The 19,595-nt window shown below is 43.9% G+C and overlaps 1 protein-coding gene across 4 annotated transcripts in view; it reads right to left on the minus strand.

Moving 5' to 3' along the window:
* HMCN1 (hemicentin 1) overlaps window positions 1-18,683 on the minus strand; it is a 204,855-nt gene extending 186,172 nt beyond the window's left edge. For all 4 annotated transcript variants that reach the window (XM_054833523.1, XM_054833524.1, XM_054833525.1 and 1 more), the window contains exon 1: window positions 18,107-18,683. In XM_054833523.1, the coding sequence (XP_054689498.1) occupies window positions 18,107-18,398 (292 nt within the window). In that variant the 5' untranslated portion in view covers window positions 18,399-18,683. The remainder of the gene's footprint in view (window positions 1-18,106) is intronic.
* Between the last annotated feature and the right edge of the window lie 912 nt (window positions 18,684-19,595).

The following is a 19,595-nucleotide window of genomic DNA, read 5'->3' on the forward strand; positions in this document are numbered from 1 at the left end:
CTGTCTTTGTTCTGCTAAGGGTTGCTTGGTGCTCCTGCTGCAATGTCTCACTGGCACAGCCTCAAGTGCCGATCTCATGCCTGATGTCCTTCACAGGCAGCAAGGCTTAGAGTTCAGCCATCCAGCGACTCAAGACTGAATCTTCAACTGCCCGTTTCACCTCCACTTACACACTTTTCCAAACATGCATTTCCAACAAGAGGCCTACTAGCGATGAGAGTTCTGGTTTGCTAGCTATGCTGTCCAGGCACGGCCTAGCTGTAAAGCAAGGAAGCACAGTCCTAGAAAAGGAACATCTTAACTACAGACGCTTTTCATCAGCATAAGCAGTGCAGATCTGAAGAAAACCTACTTCTGAATGCCACCCCCTTCAGTGGGACTTCATTGCCCTGTGCGAGTCTCAGGCCAGCACGCGATAATGGAATAGCTTCCCTTCCTCAAAGGGCAGTCTCTTTAGAGGGCGGCCTCTGCCAACACCCTTTCTGTTTTTGAACATCCTCTCAAGAACTTTCTCATTCCAGCCACAAGGCTTCCACCACTGACCACCCGAGAAGCCAGAGCAGTTATCCAGCGCACAGCACAGTCTCTTCTAAGAAGAAAGCACAGGTATACAAACTGATGCCGTATTTCTTGCGTCCCAAATAAGGCTCAAAACAACAAGAACCAAAACATACAGGTTCTTAATGGCATTCACAAACCAACCTGAAATTCCTACATACATTCATAATCAGGCTTTTTTGAATGCTGATGCCAAGGAACAAAGGCTCTAAGTGCATGACTAACTCTTTAAACAGGCTGTTGTGCCGGATCAAGGAACCATCTGGTTTTGAGAACTGCCCACTGCTATAGTCACAGTGAAGACTGTCACTACGTGGAATTTAGGAGAGATTCAGGTACAGACATGAACAGTGACTGAAGTCTTTCTGTGAAGCTCTCACTCAGGTTTCTGCAGTACAAAATGGCATCCCAATGATTATCACTCAGGTTTAAATCACTAGTTCTGCCAAAGATTCTCTTTGTTGCCCAAGGCAAATCTGTAAGGCCTCACTCAGAAAAACACTTAAGCATATGTGAAATCATATCAAAATCAACAGAATATAAAAAAAACATTCTTAAGTGTTTTGCTTAACTACAGACAGTTTGTTTGTGCCCAAGGTCTAAAAACTGAAGGGTGTGGTGTTTCCCATCTCCCATCCTTTCTTTATCCTTCATGTAAGAGCTAGATATTCTGGGCAGGATTATTTATCATCATATGAAGGTAGAGATACTGTAACAGTAGAAGTCCAACTATAAAGTTGTTAATACAACTGTTACGGATTCATTTCTGGTATGATTATGAGGACCAAGACCCCAGTGGACCAGCTAAACTATATAAACACAGATAAAACTGTCCTAACATCTAACCTTAATAATAAACCCAATTTAACTAACAGAATAACCTAGATGAAATTCCACATGTCTCACACATGGTAAATTAAAATGCTCTGTAATAAAGTTCAGAGTACACTTCTACAAAGCTAGATTCATGTCAGGAAATACAAACAAAAACAGGAAAAATTTAATTCATCTCATTCTCCAAAGTCACATCTTGCATTTACTAAGCTCTTTCAAACATGCTATGTTGCTGATTAACAGTAATGCCTTAAGGCACAACCTTTTTCCTTTTTCTGATCTTTGGAGCTAAAAGCTGCTTTGAAATGTCACTGAGGCATACAATTCTTACTCAATGATAATGTCGGAGAGCACCCTATAATTTAAAACACCGCACTTCTAATTGACAAAATTGAGTCAAGTAGGAAAAGCACGTTGCATTCAGATCCTATCCTGAGTACAATGAAACTTCAAACAGTGCTGAAAAAATGAAAAACAGCTGAGCTAATAAAAACCAGACCCTGCTTAAACAATCTTTCATCAAGCAAATTTCACCTATGTTGTTACTCTTGGAATTTGGGAAAGTAGGAGGAGCCAGCAAGGTCTGAAGAGGAGATGCTAAGGGATATTTGGGAAATATGTAATATTTAGCAAAATAAGAAAGCAGACAACCACAGCCAGACTCTGACCTCAGTTATACTGGTGTAAATCCAAACTAACTTCGCTGTTTGTAATGGAATTACTCTGGATTTACTCCATGTTAACTGAGATCAAAACCTGTTCAATGAGATGGAATATGGAAGTGGAAAAAATGGCTTTTATATCTACACAATGGGACATTTCATTGCAAGTAACTAAGAAACTGTTTAATGCGATGTAGCTACAACACAAAAGGTGAGATGGGCTTGAGTCATCACAAATATTCACAGCCAAAATTTCTAGAGTTTGAAAGGTTTTATGCACTTCAAATCTGCCTCTAAATAAGCTTTATGCAAATTAAAGAGTTAATTCAAAACATGCTTCACTTATTTAGAGCTGTTCTTGTTTGCTTCTTTCATCTCATACCATACTCTTTACAAAACAAGATTCATCCCCATGAAGCAGGCATGCAACAGCATCTCTTAAGTTGCTTCCCTCATACCCCTTACAGAAACAAATCTCGTACCACTTGCTAAGCTAGAGCTCCATCTCCATAAGCTACCACACATCTCTACGCTATACAGTATTTCCGCACCTTCCCTCCAAAAGGAAAAAACATGGGTGGGTTGAGAACTGGCTGAATGGCAGAGCTCAGAAGGTTGTGATAAGCGCTGCGGAGTGTCATTGAAGGTCTGTGGCTAGTGGTGTGCCCCAAGGGTCAGTACAGGGTCCGGTCTTGTTCAACATATTCATCAGTGACCTGGACGAGGGGACAGAGCGCACCCTCAGCAAGTTTGCTGGTGATACCAAACTGGGAGGAGCGGCTGACACAGCAGAAGGCTGCGCTGCTGTTCAGCGAGACCTGGACAGGCTGGAGAACTGGGCGGAGAGGAACCGTATGAAATTCCACAAGGGCAAGTGTAGGGTCCTGCACCCAGGGAAGAACAACCCCAGGCACCAGTACAGGTGAGGGCTTGACCTGCTGGGAAGCAGCGCTGCAGAGAAGGACCTGGGAGTCCTGGTGGACAACAAGCTCTCCGTGACCAGCAGTGTGCCCTCGTGGCCAAGAAGGCCAATGATGTCGTGGGGTGCATTAAGAAGAGCGTGGCCAGCAGGTCGAGGGAGGTTCTCCTTCCCCTCTGCTCTGCCCTGGTGAGGCCACATCTGGAGTTCTGTATCCAGTTCTGGGCTCCCCAGCTCCAGACAGACAGGGAACTACTGGAGAGAGTCCAGCGGAGGTCTACGAGGATGTTAAGGGACTGGAGCATCTCTTGTATGAGGGAAGGCTGAGGGAGCTGGGTCTGGTTAGCCTGGAGAAGACTGAGAGGGAACCTCAACAACGCTTATAAATATCTGAAGGGTGGATGTCAAGAGGAAGGGGCCAGACTCTTCTCAGAGGTGCCCAGTGACAGGACAAGGGGCAATGGGCACAAACTGGAACACAGGAAGTTCCATGTCAACATGAGGAAAAACTTCTTCCCTCTGAGGGTGACCGAGCACTGGGACAGGCTGCCCAGAGAGGTTGTGGAGTCTCCTTCTCTGGAGAGATTCAAAACCCACCTGGATGCCATCCTGTGCGACCTGCTCTGGGTGATCCCGCTCTAGTAGGTGGGTTGGACCAGGTGGTCCCTTCCAACCCCTACCAGTCTGGGATTCTGTGGGTATGTATCAGTATAGGTGGCTATGCCAAACCACCAGGAGCTTAGAAGATTTGCTTGAAGTGATACAATTGCCAAATTCTTTAAAGTGCAATTTATCCAACAAGCATTACTTATCTTCATAGACCATGGTTCACTTTAGGTAACAGACTGATACTCCATTACACTTTCAAGGGTGGGAAAGTGCTGAGGTTTTACAGTAATGACAAGATCTTCACTTTTCTCACCCTAAGCATGAGCACCAACAGTAATATTTAGAACAAAGCTTGATACACAGAGCAGCCACATTTTTTTGTCCCATTATCAGCATTCAACAGAGACTGTCTAGATTTGCACACACACAGATCCTGTGTAACTCAATCTTTCCAGTTCAATTCAGTTCACTAGTGCTAGGGACACTCATTCCCTTCCTGCTGCAGCTATGCCAGCTGAACAAATTGCCAGCCCTGCTCTCCAGAACTGTCCTGACACGAGTCATCACGTCCTCTGCTCGGCAGGAAAGAGGTTCATGCACACTCTTGCTAACCAAGTTAGCAAGTTCAAAGAGTTTCAGCAGTCTCTGCTAACCTGGACATTTTGGAATGAACCCAGAATTGCAGAGCAGCACTCATGGCTGGGGATCAGAAAAAGCCCTAATCTTGAAAAAGAGGGAAGCAGAGAGCAGCGCAGAGCAGTACTTTTTTTTGTCCATTACAGCTACACCTTTAAGAAACTGTATGTATGTCCACAGATTCAGCCAAAATTTCAGAGAACAAAATATCACAGTCCGTTGGTGCAATTCAGATGCAGAACAAACTCTAGAAACGTCCTCGCTCACGTGGCCAACATGCAAAGTGAAAATGACCCATGTCCCTGCTACCACCCTCACTCATGCCAAGGCAAACATCAGCCATCAGACACTGAAAGCAGTGAGGGACAGACTTCATCATCTCCTGCACAAACCTGTGTGTGGCTAACACAGCGCTCCCTTCAGAGCAAGAATACATTGCCTTCAGCAGCAACACATTTCATCACCAGGATACAGTCTGTATATGTAAAAGATGCTCCAGACTGCCAAGAAATCTTGAGATAAAGGAGAGTGCTGAGAAGGGACAGTGAACCTCTGAGGGAAAAGGGTCAATGGAAACTTTGAGGGAGGGATAGGCTGAAGGAAGAGGCAGAGAACATAAGAAGATGTGGGAGTCTGACAGATTAGGAAAGAAAGGAAAAGGAAGAGTAAACATTTCAGGGACAAATAAGTGATTTGTGGGTTTGTGGTTAACACAGAGGACTGTGACTCAGGAGTAAGTCACATGAATTCCCTGTGTTTTCATTCAGCTCATGTAAAATTTAAAGGGGGAAGACATGACCAAAAACAAAACAAACAAAAAATCCCAAACACCAAAAAACCCCCACTCATCTGAAATGCCTTAAGACACCAAGATGTAAGATCTTAAGAAATATGTTATTAAATCAGAAGACAACACTCCTGGACAAGCACCACTGCCTAAGCACCATGTTATGGTCTCCAATGCTGTAGGAAAGTGCACACCGTGTCCTCCTGGTGCTGTCTGCCAGGGGCCAGCTGGGGCTTGGCTTTGCCTGTGCCACTTGTGGGGGCTAGCAGTACTTCTGGTACTCAAACTCTGGTAAAAGACAGTAGTTAGGGTGTGCACAGTGGTGCTAAAGATCTCTAATTAAAACCACACTACTGTTGTGTTGGTGCTGTACAAGCTAAGTAACATAAAATGGAAAAGAAGTGCCACAATGCAAAGTGATTAGCCCAAAGATTGGCAGCAATCGTGGTCTCTCTACCTGGGTGCTCCACCTACTGCTCTTTTACTTAAAACCATGTGCTTGCCTAACCGTTTCACCTATTTACAGCCTAAAAAACTAGCTCTGACACAGCAGTTGCAAAGTCATAATGTCTTGAGGATTTAAGTAAATAGAAATATAAATTAATAAGTGGGCATAAAAGAAACCACAGTACTCCTAGCTGTTCTAAGGCAGAGGAATTCATTTTTGCTGCACAGCTTTCCTCCTTTTCTGTTCCTCAATAAATTATAAGTGCAAAAGCATACTAGTTCAGTGAACTAACTAAGACCTCACTAACTAAACAAAAAGCTCTGTCCTTTGGAAAACAGACTCGGACATACCATTGTACAGCTTAAGAGAACTCAGGAAATGTTTCAGTGATATTCAGCATCCCCAGAGACACTTAACTTCAGCTCATGAAAATACGCTGGTGTCCAAAGCATGAAAATTACAATGGCTTCCTGCTTACACCCCCACCCCCCAGGCTATGAATCTAATTTAAACAAGATGGCAGGAATCCAGCAGTAACCTATAGTCATAGATTAGAGCTGCTATCCTGAGCAAACAGACCAGACGTTTTGCTGGGACTACAGCAACACAAGACATTCCTTCATTTTCGTTTAATTATACAAACCCACCCCCACTCATTCCACTTCAGTGGGGTTTTTCCAGCCCGAAAATCTGGGGTCCCATTCTGCTTTTGCTACATCTCACTGCAGACAAGCTCTACTGGTTGTAATTTCTCCTACAGTTATAAAGTTGATATTGGGAGTTTGGCTCTCCTATGTATCAGGCTACATGAAATTGCCTTTTAAAGCTCTCTTCGTAATTTTGTAGTCCTGGAGCTGGGGAAAAAACAGCAGGGGAAGGAAGCATTATGGTTCCCGTGAAAACACTGAGCACTGAAATCCAGAGCTAAAGCTCACTCCCTCTCAGCTGCAATTCTGCAACAGGCTCCGCACCGTGAGGGGACCAGCTGTCAAGAGCCAGCTCGTGCAGGCACCTCAAAAGAATAGTTCAAAATTCTCTCTGCACAAAGCTCACACATCCAAGTTTATTTTGAGAGTCCCATTATGTTTTACACAGGCTCCAAACACTTACGTGCTTGATTCATTGTACCTAATATCACACACTAACCGCTGTATTACCAAGGGCATATGGTAAGGAAGCCGCTATTCCAGAGCGAACAGATGAAACTGCTAATAGGGTTACATTACTGAAAATAAATTCAACACTTTCAATTATCTTTTGTTGCATGTGATGTATGCAGCTTATTGGCTTGGTGTCTGGGAACATGTCATTTTCAAATATGCATATATTTTACCAGTAATATTTTACAGACTGAAAACTGTGGCTAAGTATATTTTAGGAAAAGGGCTACAATTGAAGCAGAGCTGGAAAATTGCACACAGTGTCTCTGTGAAGAGGAGTACCAAGGCTGCCAAAGAAAAGAGAGATGGAAGAGTACATGGGATACAGAACAATAAGTTAGCATATCTTCATAAACACACACAGCCTGTTTACATTTGTAGTACACATTAACAATGTGCAGCACAGCCCCCATTTGTGGCTTATCCCCACAGAGATTATCAACTTCGTAGCTGCCAGTATTACTCCTCTAGCTTACACAGAACAGTCTCTGCTGAACACCCAAGGTTCAAACCCTGCTGACAACCTGCGGTAAAGGCAAATGGGGTGTAAGACATGCTGCTTAGCTACGTCATTAAGCATCCACCAACACCCTCCACAACACAGACTTGCAGCGGTCTCTCTGTTTATGGTGGAGCTGCCTGTACAGGCTGCCTCTGAGCACTACTTAGCTTTAGCTCAAAATGTCTTACCAGGGGAAGTTCTTCAGCAGGGCTGAAGGTCTGGGGTCAGATCAGAGCCAGGGAGGACATCATAACCTATTCCTCCATGTAAGCTAGGCTCATCTGAGCAGTCAGTGTCCATATGGTACTATGACAAACAGTATAAAAATAAAATCTCGGGAAGATCCAGAGCAGGGTGGGAGGATTAGAAAGCTTCTCACTTGACTTCACACCTCCTAAATTCAGGGCTTCAACTGAACTAACCTTTGCTCATTCTGCAGCCAGTGAAAGCAAATGAGAACTCCATACTATTTAAAAATTCACAAGCGATGAATTGCTCCATAAAGGCGCCAATTTCTTTTTGTGAATTACAGAAAGAGCCTTTGGGTAGCTAGTCTTTCAGCTGAGATTCTTCAGTTAAGGTCCTAAAGCAAAATGGGATGAATCCTGTCCTCAGCATCACTGCTTCACATGTCTTGACGTAACACGAGCCCATTCAAGTGCTTCAGAAACATGAAATCATTGTGCTTTTCCTCTGGCAAAACCAGGGAAAAGCTCAGCTCACATCTGCAGTTACTAAAGAATAGGTTGGCACACATTCTTCAAAAGGCAACAGAGAAGTTTAACCATAGACCACAGGGGGACACGCGTAACCTAAACCACTCTGATCCCACTTAAAAACATAACATTGCAAACTATCCCTAGGTAAAATGCAAATCTCAGGCCCAGAGTTCACCCAACCACAACTGCACAGCATGAATTCACAATAAGCATAACTGAAGGTTCTCATAAATTAGATCTGAGAGCAACACACCTAAAACAGGAAATCCTAAACACTGGCAATAGTTATAAAAAATAATTATATTCAACAACGTAACTGAAGGGTAAAACACATTCTCCCTGGCAGTAGTAAAGAAAGCATATGAAGCAGCCAGCCCAGAGTACATTTCATTAAATCCATCCTATTTCTTCTAACAAAACGGTTGATTATCAAGGCATGGTGAGCCGATCAAGTAACACCAGTCTCTTTCAACAGAGAAATTGTTTTGCCATTTGCAAACTCAAAAACATATGTTCCCAATATTTTCTCTGATGTATGCGTCTCCTTCAAAACCAAAGCCCACAGCATATGCCAAAAATCAAATCATTGATTGGAAAATATATACCAACTGGCATCTGAGGGCTTTCTCCATCTAAAGCATTCCTCCTGACATTCTTTAGGCCACATTCAAAATCCATTAACTAAATTAAGTATCTGCTCCTTTTCCATACTCCTTAATCCAGCTTATCTAGATCCTCAACTGACTGAATTGAACCCACTCTAGTATAAATTCCAAGCAGCCTCCAATACACACACAAGAAGCGTAAAGCACAAGTCAGAAAGACTAGAGACACACATATTTCAAGTCCACACAGCATCACGGAAATAGCTCTGAGGTTCCCAACAAGTTGGTACAGCAGGATGAAGAATGTCACCAACACATAACAAAGCACCGACCCAATATAAACTCATTTTGCTCACCGTTGGTTAAAAGAAGTTGAAGCACAATTTGTACCAGCAAATGGAGTCCCATTGCTCCATGCCCCCTACGCAGGGCAAGTATTGTTTACCCTCCTGCACTTAACACACAGCCCAGCTCTCCAGCAGAGAGAGCTTTCAAAAGGCACACAAACGCGTCCCTGTACCTGCTCCAAATCAAGCTGGAACTGCTGGATGGGAGTGCAGCACATGGGGCAAGGATTAAGGATCACAGAGTCTCAGTTTCAGCAGCCTTCAGTTCTTGGGGTTTTTTCCCCCCTTTGTTCTCCTCTGAGAACTCAAGTTCCTCTCTTCACTAAAGGCATTCCCCACCACAGAAGGCACTGTTTTTCCACAGTTATCTTCTAGCGTGGCTGCTTTAAAAGAGCAAGGCTGGCATGTCAAGACACAAATATTCTCTGGTTCACCTCCTTGTCAACTTCCCTCTATGTATTTCACTGACAATGAACACTACTCAGTTAAAGTGAGATGAAGAGGTATATAATATTTATGCCTCCTTATTGGTTTCATTTCTGTGCATTCTCAGAACTAAGTACTGCTTTCCCCAGATGAGAAAGAGAATATATCAGTCTCAGGGAGGGACAGCTTAGTCATACCTTAAAAGGACTTGAGGATCTGCATCAAATCCCTGCTTTTTATAAATCATTAGAAGTTTGATTTGTGGGCACTTAAACCAATTCAGTAGATGCATACAACATCAGAAATTTCTCGTTTCTTTCCACACCAGAGAGCTCCCCTCAAGACTCGTAGCCAATGCGGCCCACTATCACACAATTACTGCCGTGAATAGGATTAACTTGGCTTCTACACATGACTCTGTGGAAACACAAGCTACTGCAACTTTTGAGAAATAAATGGAAAATTGGGGGGAAGAAGGGAAGGAGAATGAAGGAAGGCAGAAAACTACAAATTCAGCTCTTACACTGTTGGTATCTACCTTCTCCCCACTGCTCCCAGTTATCAGACATCGCTACCTTCAATCAGAGTCACTACCATTCCCTGCTTCACAAGGAGGAGAAGCACAGTCCTCAGCTGCCCAGGCAGGCAGAGATTACAGCTTCAACAGATCTTCCTTCCACACCATGTTTCAGAGGGACTAAACCATATTCACTGCTTGGGTAATTCAGGACATGGCAAAATATGCTCACTTTTTATCCGGGGCAAGGGTCCACTGCTTTTTCAGTTTAACTGGCACCAGCTTGATCACTTTCTAATCTCGTGCAGTACTCTCTGATATTTGTTTTGAGATCAATCAACAAATAGTTAAAGTAGCAGAAATAATGGGGCAGCAACTTGTGATGGGAAGGCAGGGACAAATCTTTCTGTGCAGAACAGCAGCAGCTGAAAGACTAACCAGAATTTCATACTGTCACTGTGCGGATTTGTGCTGCTCTTTAAACGTGTATTGTGTGATGCACACCTACACTTCTACACTGATGTCCCGGAGAACAGCAATGAGCGGCTTCTCAACAGGTTCAGCTCACTGCAGATGATCTAGAGACACAATCGTATCTGAGTGGAAGTTACAGAACCTACACACCGCCCTTCCCTTCTCAGCAAGGTATGCAATCCTCCAGCAAAGTCTATATTTTGCTACCTATTAGTCTTTGAAAATGCAATAGTAGTAAGTGATATGAAGGAAAACCTACTATACTGGGAAGTGAAAGAGTTTTTCAGGTCCATGGAGGGATAATAGTAATGTAAAGATTCTAAGGCAACTCATAGAAAGCTCTTACGTTAAAAATCAGTGTATTCCAGACGAATTTACAACTTTGTACAATCATTTGCTACATTGTCACATACCTGATGGTTGAGTTTGCACCATAACAGTGACTGCTGTTTGAGAAACAGCAGATTTGCTCTAGAGAAGTATCCTCCATCTAAACTCCAGGAGCTATAGAGAACAGGCATACAGTTCTGAACAGCTAGCTTCGTTTGCCAAACTACATCAGTAATAATTATTGGGACAGAATAACATTAGGATGCATTGCTAACGAGCTACAGAGATTTTCACATAATTGTCACCACTTGGAGCTGGGGACAGCAATGCAAAAATAGAACAAGTAGCTTCTGTATAAATTAGCAGGCTACAATTTCCGACGTAACATGAAAAGTAATTCATAATGCAAAGCAGAAGAGAATAACATAATTGAGGCATTATTACTTTTTTTCCTAAGGAAAAGAATCTCCTTGTATCTGCAAGTAAACACAGGGATGAAAATCCTTTCCTTTGCAAAAAAGATTCAAGAATTAAAGGGGGGTGGGGTGGCAGTTACCATTGTGCATATCCTCAGGGCTGGACAGGCAGAGTTAAGACAGTAGAAAAAGAAGTTGTAAGTGAGGCTCTACTAGGCTTCTGGATGATGTCACAACATTTGGGCTGTCTCACAGATTTTGGAGCTTCTGGCACCGGCAATACTGTCTTCTGTAATCTATACGAACAGCTACTTTCAGAGGGACCTCAGATAAATCCTTCCAGAGGACCAAGACAACAGCCATGTAATCACATAGAATTGATTTTACGGATATCACAATGTCTCTGTTAAAGATGACAACAAGGTTTTAAAACACTTATTTTGCATACAGTCGGTACAGTTATCATAGAAGTCTCAGAGATGGAAAGTATCTGTAAGTGCTTTAGACTTTATCAACTCAGAGCTGTTCACTATTACATAGTATTGGTGATTGTCATTCAACTGATGACAGTAACAATAAAACTTCGTAGTAGTAACAACAATAAAGAGGCAGTATTTGAGCCTTAAGGAAACAGAGTACTTCCTGCTGAAACTGTCAATGGTGAAATAATAATAGTAACACTTCAACAGTTATAGCACAAAAGGCCAGATTTAACAGTTGTTATGCCCAGCGCTGGTTATTATTTGTCTTCAGACATACCAAGACAGCACCAAACCATTAAAAATTTACATTGTCTCTCCTAAAACATGAAAGAAAAACTCAAAAATTGGACATGCACTCACTATTGCTGTCACTATACATCTAAGGAAGTCCAAAATAAATCAAATCCAGAAAAGCCTTACATAACCTTGAGTTTTTCAGATAGGATTTTCAGAAGTTTGAGGTCACCAGAGAACACTACTCAAAGATCAGCCATGACAACTTTAACCTGATATTCTGTGATGCATCAGTAGAGCTGCTACACCAGGACAGGGAGATCGGACTCGTTAAATTAGCACTTCCCCCCGCCCCCGCCTTTGGATTTTGGGAATAATCCACTCACCTCTCAAAATAAGAAAACTGTTTCAATTAAGTGCAGAGAATAATTTTCTTTGCCTCTAACCCTACTCTTATCAGAGTTGGGGAACTCTTTCCTTCCTATAAAAACTATGGGATTTTTATAAGTACCCAGTGTTTGCGAAACATTTGCCAACAGGAATTTCATTGGCAAGCAGCTTATTCCTCCTTGTCAACCTAATAATTTGTCTAGTTCAAATATTAGACAGCTTTCAAACAGTTTTACCTACCGAGGAAGGTAAGACGACCCGCTGAATGCGGACAGGAAGAGCTACTACCCAAAGACAGAATTCACCAAGTCCTCAGTTCTTGACAGGCAGAGATTCCGTTTCCATCTCACTGTGCGTTTGGAGAATACCACAGATTGACATGAGGTCCCTCCAGGACACACACACACACAGCAGCAACCCACTGAATCTCTCTCTTCAGCAAACGAATGGCAACACTGGCAATATCCCTCCCCCTGCCTCTTCTCTAAACCCCTAGTTCCATCACAGCATACTCAAAACTCAATTGACACCCACACAGTGCTGAATGTCACCCACTGAAGTACTAAGGAAGTTTATATCACACCACAGCATGGCTTATAACAAGCCAACCTCAACTAAGTGCTATTACTTGCCCACAAAGGCAGTGACACCAACAGGTCTCATTCCCAGAATGAGAACTGCAAGGGAACAGCACACCACAGGAGCTCCCAGACTTTTCTCATGCTGCCCCTATTCCCTGTACAAACTCCACTTCGGTGGTGCTGGCAAACTCAGATACCAGTACAAAATACCGCATTGCCCTTAAACTTGTCCTCCTTGCTTTGCAACCTACTGCCATGCAGTTTCTCCACAGCCCTGTTCCTGTTCTTGAGTAAAAGTAATACCAAGGCTTGAAGCATTTCTCCCCCCACCCAAAGGAACCCGAGGGAATCCTGAAGACAATGACCTCCTTCTTCAGGCTATACTAGAAGGACCATTTACCTTCTCCCAAATGGGAAAAGATTTCGGACAACTGATTTTTATACATTCAGCCTTTGCCTGAAAATTTTAATAGACACCCATAAATCTGAGAGTAAAGCCTGAGGCCAAAGACCTCAAGAAGAATGTGAAAGGGTAAGTGCAGGGCAACATGTTGGAGGAAAGTTATCAGGAAAGTCTGATGTCAGAAACCTGCTGGGAGGTGAAGAGGCAGTGATACCACTTACCTGTGGGTACAGAAAGGAAGAACAAAGCGGTGGCTTATATTGGGAAGGTCAGCCATGCGCAGCAGTGGCATTAAAAACGGGAAGAATTTCAGCTGAGCAGGAGTGGAGGTTTTATTGCTACACTCAGAGGACAACTTATTCTTCACCACTCACAAGTGTCTTTATCATGGCAGAAGTGAACGTGCAAAGGAAAGCTTGTACTTCTCCATTTCTGCACCCAGCTTTCCATCTCTCTTTATTATCCGTTTGTATAACCACGATACTTTTTATATCAAGAAGTATGAAAAATTTTAATGCCATTAACAGCCTAATGTTAATTTCTTATGTTCCTCATCTGGAAAAAACATTATTTCTTTTTCATTATAACTTCTAAAAAAAACTATCAAACCTGCAAAAACCAAAGTTCTCAGACCTTTCATATGACCTTCTGAACTTGTTCCAAGCTAGTATGTGGCTCAGCAGCCTAACCGTTCTTACGGCTATAGCACTGCAAGTCTGTTAAATAAAGGAGACCCCAGGTTATAAAGTTAAACATAATTACGTGCCTTTGCTCTGTGATATAGTTGGAGCTTTAACCTCAAAAAAGAGGAGTGGGATCAAGGTGTAAAAGAGAAATTGCATTTCTAGTTCTCCTACATATTTACTGTGTGACCCTGGGTGGATGACTTCAGTTCGATACTATTTTCCCATCTGAACAAAGCAGTATTAAGGTTTTCCCTTTTCTCACAGAGGCAATATGTTGCCTATCTGATTTGTTAAGAAACAGGGTTAGGAGACACTCATATCAGAGATTTGTAGACAGGCAGAGTATTAACAGGCAAACATCATCCTGTGCACTAGGAAGTCCAGAGGTTATATATTCCCTCCATTTTTCTTGCAATTGAAATGAATTGCTGGAGTTTGGTCTATAAAATAGTCGTTCACACTAAAGGAATGCTTGATTAAATTACACAGAGTTATTACTGGTATAATTCCATTAGCTTTACAGAATACTAGGGATGAATTTGTCCTCTTAGGCTTATTTTCCATTCCAAAATTCCTTAATGGCATAAAGAAAAAGTAGAAAAGCTGGCCACAGATGTTAAATAAAGACATTCTGAGTCCAATCCCATTTCCACAGGATACAATAGGAGTTAGTTAGTAGGAGATCAGGACCCACAACACGCAACTACAAAAGCATTTGCTGATCTTCAGCTCCAATTCAAAATTTTCCTGTGCCAACTCTTTTTAATTCGAGACTTTTTTTTCCTTCAGTTTTTCCATTGAACACAAGTCTGGCAAGAGATTTCTTTGTCAACAGCCCTTTTCACTATCTACAAAACTTCTGTGGCCATGTTTAGGCATTGAAAAACCACAATAGAAAAATTCCTGTCATCTGTTAAAGCATTGCACATGCTTACACACAAAGCGGAATCCAAAACAAAAGGCTTTTTCAAAATGGAGAGCTGAGCATACCAACAGATGGTACAGCAGTATCAGAATATGAAATCCACTAGAAATTCTTTCTCTAGGTTTTAAGTCTGGGCTATGCCAAACCCTCAGGTTCGATACTAAAAACATATACTTGTTAATTATTATTGTTTTACCAAAATACCATTGCAGTAGTCATAACACCACACTTAACCATCAAAGACCACAATGCATTGGCATATCCAAATGCAGCATTAATACACAGCACTTTGGTAACAATGTAGTCCAGTAGAATATAGGAGGATTTTTAAATAACTCGAATTATAAATAATTTGGATGTTCCTTGTGTGATGTCAAGGACTCTTCCAAGACAGATTTTTGTATGGTTCTAGTGAATATACCTTCCTTGTCAGCAACTTGTTCCCTTATGGTGCTTAGAAAGCACTTGAGCTGTTTCGCTACTCAGTACTAACCAAGCAGTACTGCAAAGTGAATGACTGGGGCACCGCTCAGCATACATCATGCAACATAAATTAGGAAAACAATGGAGCTCAAAGCCAAATCCACACCACCTTTAAATTGTAATTACCTATCAATAAACAGTGTATCTGGATCAGGACAGCTTTATACAAAGACAAGCTCCTTGGAGCTGAGGTTCAACTCCTTGTAGAGTCCCTTTCACCGCACGGACCACAGTACCTCACAAAAACATCAAGAAGAATTTGTCTGTTGAGCAGCTACATATAAAGCTCTTTTCTGAGAAAAAAAAGGTCATCAGTTGAGCAAATAAACAGACAACTTGAAGAACAAAAAAAAATAATAATCTCACACTCATCATGTTGAGCAGTCTTCAGAAAGCACACTAGGTAAATGGACACTGAAATACAAGCCAAGCAATATTTTTCATCACGTTTTTAAGAAAAGCTACTTCTCCATAGATTCAAAAACAGATGTTGAAGAACTGGTCACAACAGTATTTCTTGTATTTTCTTTTCAAGTGCCTAGACTTGGTCATCATAAGATACCAGATCACCAGCAGTCTCCACTGCTACATCCATAAATTTCAAGACACTGGACAGTGGTGTGTCCTTCTAATTTCAAGAAAGACATAAATAGTTTTCAGAAATTTAGACAAAATGAAGTTTAAAATTATACATACTCCACTTTCAAACAGCTTTATGACCTCACAAGTTATCCATCACACTAAAAAGCGAGGCCCCCTCTGGCTATGCAGGGAAGTTGGACTTCCATATAGAGACATGTAACAGGATACACCAATATATGTTTGCCAGCAGTTCTTTGTTGTACAGGTCAGCTCTCTGCAGGTTTAAGTTTCGGTTACTCTGCTGAATGAAATCTAACATTTGCCAAGGAAAGGGATCTCCTGTGGAAAGGGAGGGAATGGGGGAGGAGGCAAGGAAGCAAGAAGTCTGCCAAGGGGAAAAAACATGAATCAAGCAGAGGAAGGTGGCAGTGGATTCGTTGCTAGTGAGGTATGTGCAGAGCAAGGTGGTGGTACAGCAAAGAATGATTAAAAGAATCAGTCTGTAACAGAAGCAAAGATCCTGGAGAGCCAGTGGAAACAAGAGCATCTGGGAAATGGGAGAAAAGGAATGAAGAGGAGAAAATGTGTAGAAGAAAAACTGAGTGAGGAAGAGAAAACATGTGGTACCAGAAAGACAAAACTAACTATTGAAACAAAGTATTTGAAAGTGGCCTGTGGTAAAAGCTAAGCATTGGAACTACCAGTGATATAAAAGCTGGAACTTGTTTCTACCGAGGATGCACAAGAACAAAGGACTATTCACACAAACCTGTAAACTAGAAGTGCAATATTCAAGATCATCTTCTTGCTCCCATGGTTGATGCATATACCCAAGCCCTCTGAAAAAGGGAACTATCAATTCTGATAGTGGATCACTTTGGTGAGCAGAAAGGAAAGATGTATAAAGTGTGATGATTGTGAAGAGAAAATAAAACCAAAACGCTTCCAACCCATCGTGTTGATTTTCTGCCTGCTCCAAGGAGAAAGAGCTCCAAGGAGAACTACTAGCTTGATTTTCCAAAAGGATATAAAAGAGTTCTAGTCTCTACACTTGACCAAAATCTTTTCCTTCTTGTTTACTTCTGTGCCCTGATGCTTTTTAAGTCCCATATATATTTTTTTCCATAAAATAACAAAACAGTAAGGGGGGGGGGGGAGGGGAAGTGACACCAAAGGTGAAAGCAGTAAGGTAGATAAACAGACCCTTTTGTGATAGGACACTCTGATACCACAATGGTGGAGTCTTTATAAGAAAAAAAAGATAGAAAACCTATACAAACTTATCAATAACAAAACAGAAAAATTTGCAAAGACAAGTTTTTCTCTAAGTTTCCAAGCATTTGGTTTGAAGTATTTATAACAATAGCAAACACATATCTTGTGGGAAGAAGTATCTATGACTGCGGGAAATAGTGGTATCTGTTTTCATTTGATTACATCCCTGCAAAAATTGAACTCTTAAGAATTAACTTCTGAAATATCATATTCTGAGATATTCCACAGAAACTAGAACCATAAAGGTAGTTTTCAAGGGCTTTTCCCCACTCTTTAATTCCACCCCACCCCCCCCTTATTTTTCTAGAAAAAGAGCATTTTTACTGCCTGGTACAGCACATATCACCAGCCTGGAGCATCCCATTCCTATTTCCTCTTCAAGTCACCAGAAGATATTTGACAAGGCAAGAGGAAAAAAGCCAGAGAAAAGGGATAGGAAGGGAATAGAAAACAGATGCTGAAAGAGAGGAACGCACAACATACAGCAGAAAGAAAAAAGGTAGAATGAGGGATAGGAATAAGAACCCAAACCAAAAAACACATCATGTAAAGCTTCTGGATCATTTCAGTGCAAGTTTGTGAATGTAAACATGGGACAAGAAGACCAGAGGAAAAGTGCAACTGTATTATGTATGTTTGTAAGTGTATTCCCTAGAAGGGCATTGAAAAAAACGTCAGTAGCTTCGTTCCTAGTATACGTGTGCTCTATTAGCACAGAAGGTCACTGAAGCTACTCCAGCTCGTATTAGAATTAGGAGTACTTGATCCCCTAAACTACTCTTTGGTGCATACGGTGCACTTATCGTCCACTTCAGTTTACCCTGAAGACATCTGGAAGGTGCTGGTATTTGTCTGCACGGACACAGGGAGGGGGCTCAGAAAACGCTACTCGCTACTGGCAAGTCACGGCAGCGGCGAGCCCGGCTAAGCTGTGACAGAAATACGGACGCTCCGAGCCCCTGGAAGCGCAGGAAGCCCAGCCTTCAGTAACAACCAGCCCCGAGCAGCACCTCCTCTGCTGTCCTCCCCGGACTTTCCTTCCCGCCCCCGAGCCCACCTCAGCGTGTGCCGCCCTTCGGAGGAAGGCGCCCGGACCCTCCAGGGAGAAATCCCTACCTGGATCGTGGAAAGGCACCAACGCGAAGTTGTAAAGGGGTCTCTTGGGTCTTTTTAGCGACGTTTCCAGGATCTTGGATGCCCCCTCGATAACTTGCACCAGGTCGTCGTACATGGAGCCGGTCACATCAAACACGAACGCCAAGGTAGAGGCACCCTCCGGCACCGCCTCACCGCCGGGCTCCCTCTCGGCGCCGGGCTCGGGCGCAGCGCGGGGGCACAGGGCGAGGAGGAGCAGCAGCCCCGCGCCCAGCCCCACTCCCCACGCTCCGCTGCCCCCGCGGAAAGCCATTTTCCCCGGCAGCCTGCGCAGCTCCCGCGGCGGCCGAGACAGGCACTTGCGATGCGACGCCCCGCCCGGAGGAGCGCAGAGACCGGCGCCCACCGCCCGCTCCGCTCCCCTCAGCGCGGAGGGCAGGAAGCGCCGCAACTTTTGTCTACGCGCGGCTGCGGCCCCGGCCCCGCTCCGCCTTTCTTATCGGGCAGGGCTGGGGCAGCGCCGCCCCGAGGGAGAAGGCTGAGCCCCGTCCATGCCGCGGGGTGCGGGAGCTGCTGCCGGCGCGGCTGGAGCTGCCGCCTCAGGAGTCCCGGCTGCGGACTGAGGCGGTGCCCGACCCGGCCCCGCCTCCCGTGGCCCGCCGCGGCCCCTGCCCTCACCTCAGGGCCCTCTCCCGCGGCGGCCGTTAGTGGGGCCGGGGCCGCCCCTCACACCTGGCCGCCCTCTCCCGCTCCGCTCCGCCCCGAGCCGCCCGCCCCGGCCCCGACGGCCGCCGAGCCCCGCGGGGGACCCTCCCTGGCGGGAACGGGGCGCCGGAGGGCGAGGTACAGACCTGCCCGTCACGGACCGGGGTCTGCGCCCACACCTGCCGGGGAGGTGAGGACGGCCGCGCAGACCCGAGTTCATCCCTAGGAGGGTAGATGAGTATATTTATTGTTTTATTACTACAAACGCTGGATACGAGACTGAAATCGCTCCTACATGCACTGCTGCCCTGGTTCTCCTCTCACTTCGATTACGCCTCCACAACAACTACCTGAAACCCAGTGGCTAGACCTTGCTGAAGCCCCTTCTAGCCTCAGTGTTCCTCTGCTCCGATGAAAGTATTCTTACAGCAACTGTCAAAGTGGGTAGAAAAAAACCCAAAATGTGATCAGGACCATGGTTCCAGGCACCGGTGGTCTCTGGCACAAGAAAAAGACTGGACAACAAAGAAAAGAAAGCAAGTGGCCAGAGTGGTGGTTTAACCTCGCTGAGGCAATGGAAGAGATTAAAGGCTTTATATTTCAGAGCTCCTCAGTTGTTTAAGGATGCAGCTGCGTCCCGGCAGGCACATAAATACCTTTGAAAATCCGATCCTAGGTGGCCAACCCAACGCCACTGAAAAGGACTGGGGGAAGAGCCAGGAGCTGAACCCGCATTGCTCCAGCTCACCTCAGGCTCCCTTCCCATCGGCTGTACCACAGCATTGTCAACACCAAGTGGGAGGGA

Source organism: Grus americana, chromosome 8, assembly GCF_028858705.1.
Source record: "Grus americana isolate bGruAme1 chromosome 8, bGruAme1.mat, whole genome shotgun sequence".
Lineage (NCBI taxonomy): Eukaryota > Metazoa > Chordata > Aves > Gruiformes > Gruidae > Grus > Grus americana.